Below are 3522 nucleotides of genomic sequence, written 5' to 3'. Positions count from 1 at the left end.
GTCAGCGCCGGGTCCGTACAACAGCACCAAACCGTAAACTGTCAGATGTTTTCTGTAGCTGTTTGTTTTCTAACCGCGGTTTACGTGTCTGTCACAGCGAGCTCCTGAACCCGGAGAGTTTGCTGAACTGTCTTTATGCGTCTGATCACGGCAAAGAGACGCCCAACCCTTCCAACCGCTACCAGTTTGATAAAGTCGGGTAAGACAGACGTCTCCACTTTATATAAATCTTATTATCGCCAGAGTTTGAAGATGTGCGGAGCCCAGACAAAGGGACATGGTGGTGGAAGATATATGAGATTGGAGGGGAAAATATATTTCAAAAATGTTTGCACTCCCACAAGAAAATTTGTGTTGTTAGCGAGTGAATGCAAAGTTTCTCTGGGAAACGCAAACATTTTGTGAGAGAACGCAAAAGCATTTAAATTTAATTTAAATGAATGATATTAGAAAAGTTTTATTTAGATATGTCATTAATGGACAAAAAGATTTCTTCTGGAAAAATGTTAGATAATTTATTGTATATGAAACTGAAAGTTTATATAATTGCTAGATTTTTTTTTACTATATTTGTTGTACGAAAAATATTTTAAAATATTTTTATATCAAAGTTTTATTGTTATTATAATTATTTCAATTTAGGGTGTGTTCACACTTGTAGTTCGGTTCGTTTGGTCCGGACCAAAAAAAATGATTTAGTCCTGGTCCGCTTAGCGTTCACACTGGCATTTTAACACTGAACCTAAAGGCATAGGGATGTGTTCACAACCTGATTGGTCAGCTTTGATGACGTATATTTCGCAATGGAACTTACAGAATATCCAGCGTCTTTTCAGCATCTCGGTCCGTGTGTTTGATGCACCAGGGTTCAGATCGCAGCGTTCACACTTATTCAGATGAACCGCACTAACAGAGCAATCGCACTAGGGTTCGTTTTAATCCAACCAAACATGCAAAGTCTGAACACACCCTTTTTCTACTCTGAGTTTGCCATTAAAATAGGCTTTGCTTCTGATATGGCATTAGATAATATTAAATGAAACTGACTTTCTGTGCAGAATCACTACGTTTTCGGATTATGTATCAGATCTCGGACATCCATACGTTTGGGTGCAGAAACTGGGCGGCCTGCAGTTCTCCTCTGATGGTGCACAGGTGTGTGTGTGTGTGTGTGTGGGGCTTTACATATTTTTTTAATTATATTTTTACTTTACACATTTTACATTAAGATTTTCTTTGGTGTTATCGTTAAACCATTTTTATGTTGTGTTAGTAAACGAGTCTTGAATGCACATGACCATATCGATATTGTTTTTAAAATGATTGACATCGGCGTAAAGTGGATGATATTGTGATGTAATAAAGTGTGTGTTTCAGTCGGGGCTGAGAGGAAGTGCTCTGAGCGCCAGTCACATGGAGAGGACCATAAAACTGCTGCGAGGAAGACTACAGGCTCGACTGTCCTTGCACAAACAGTTCAGCTCACTGGGTACGAGACAGCTCGATTTTCACTGTGTTATCGGTCTTGTGTTGCGGTGCGTTTACTGGATGTTGTTTGTTTAGAAATAAGAATATCACCAATAGTCAATAAAAAATAGAAAAATATACATAAAGTCAGTAAATCTGATAATTGAACCATGCATTTGATTCGTTTAGTCTGTTAAATTTTAATGCAGTGTGTTTGTTGTGTCCCAGAGCACAGCATCATCCCGATCTCCAGCGAATGCCAGCATCTGTTTCCCGCTAAAGTGATTTCCGGTCTCACACGCTGGACCATGATGAGCCACCAGGAATTCACTGTATGTTTCTCCCTAACTGGAAACACATCAGGCATTGACAGCATGAGCGAGCTTAGTGTATATTAGGTGATATTCAGTGTCTCAATGCGCTTTTGTTCTTGTTCAACAGGAGCTTGGCTTCGTACAGCACGTGTTGAAGGCCGGTCTGTTGCATGAGACGGATCTGTTCTTCATGGCAGTTGTGGAGAGAGAACAGGTGGGGGACTTGTGTCAGACTTTTGACTTTCGTCATGTCCGGTTTGCATTGCATCTAATTCTGACCAGAAATCACCTACTTAGACAGGAGAGACCGTCTGACGGACATGTTAACTAGGCAAACGCAGTTTTATGTGATGTTTAGAGTGGCAGGTAAATATGAACTCAGTTATATCTTATTTATTTGCTACTAAGTATCTCAAACCAAAGTCTTGAACATGTGTCATTGTTAACTAAATCTATTACAAATATTTTTTTGTTAATTGAAATAAAGCTGAAATAAAATATAAATATTAGATGGAAAAACTTAAATAAAAATGAGATGCTGCATTGCAGGGTTATTATCATTAACTAAAACCAAACCATTAAAAAAAAACATTTTCATTACTTAAAAAAAAAACTAACTTAAATTTAATTTTTTATTTTTGCTACATTTTTCATAAGTACAAAAATAACAAACTAAATCTAAAATTTAATAAAAACTTTCTAGACGTTAAAAAAGAACAGAAAAACTAAATTACAAAAACTAAGTAAATTTAATTAATTGAATTTAATCTAATTCAAAATATTAACATAAAATATAATAGGTTATCAATGATGCCAAACACTGTTGCTTTGTTGCAAATAAATGAAATATAATAACTTACAATACTACAAACTTATTTCAAGACAAGTATTAAAATTACTCAAGCTGAAAAAGTCAATTAGAGCTAAATAGAAATATATATTTAAAAAAAAAAAACTAATAAAAATGGCAAAAGCACTAACAAAATTACGAAAACTAAAATGAAACCTGAAAATATAAAAATAAACGCTTTTTCAAAATATTTATAAATACTATAAAAGTGTATATTACTAAAATAACTGTTTCAGAGAATTTAATATCATGAATATCACAAAGTCCATGTTATTGAAACCTGTCGAACAGAATATCTGCATCATCACTGACTCCTATGCTTGTGTCGTTGTCGATCAGCACGTGTGTCGGCCGCTGTGGTGTTGAACCCCCGTTACCCTGATGTGGCGCCCCTCTTCTCGCTCTCTCTGCTCTGGAAGGGAGAACGCAGCGGCCGCTCTGACGATAACCTGCGGGTAAGAGCGGATTGTACCTCTGTTCAGATATTCAAGGAGAAACAGCTGAAACTATTTTCTAATTGATTTTGTTGTCGTGTGCAGGCGGTCGAGAGCGAGGTGAACGTGTTCCGGTCCGAGTTGCAGGGGCCACGCCCGGGCCTCCAGCTCCTGACCAATCAGATCCAGCGTCTGTGTGTGTGTCTGGATGTGTATCTGGAGACGGAGAGTCAAGTGTGTGACGGCTCAGAGGGACCTAAAGAGTTTCCTCGAGAGAAGATGTGCTTGCGCACTGCCAGGTAACACACTTAGGCCTACTGTAAATACGCTTCTCCTTTTGTATTTACAAAATGCAAATACAAACCTATATATAGTAAAGAATTCTTAATCCTTCTGCTGGGTAAAAACTTGAGCTCATGTGAAATCTGTGTTTCTCTCTCAGGGGTCCGAGTCGTCT

The 3522-nt window shown here is 37.6% G+C and overlaps 1 protein-coding gene across 1 annotated transcript in view; it reads left to right on the top strand.

Moving 5' to 3' along the window:
• thoc5 (THO complex 5) overlaps positions 1-3522 on the top strand; it is a 9891-nt gene that overhangs the window by 6170 nt on the left and 199 nt on the right. The window contains 10 exon segments of the mRNA XM_082159897.1: positions 6-11; positions 98-199; positions 1059-1155; positions 1378-1489; positions 1696-1799; positions 1909-1987; positions 1990-1995; positions 2971-3086; positions 3171-3364; positions 3508-3522. The exon segment at positions 3508-3522 is cut by the window's right edge and continues 199 nt beyond it. Of these exon segments, the coding sequence (XP_082016023.1) occupies positions 6-11; positions 98-199; positions 1059-1155; positions 1378-1489; positions 1696-1799; positions 1909-1987; positions 1990-1995; positions 2971-3086; positions 3171-3364; positions 3508-3522 (831 nt within the window).

This window comes from Leuciscus leuciscus, assembly GCF_965113295.1.
Source record: "Leuciscus leuciscus genome assembly, chromosome: 25".
NCBI lineage: Eukaryota > Metazoa > Chordata > Actinopteri > Cypriniformes > Leuciscidae > Leuciscus > Leuciscus leuciscus.
The sequence above is the reverse complement of the archived record's forward strand: the minus strand, read 5'-3'. Positions and strand labels throughout refer to the sequence as shown.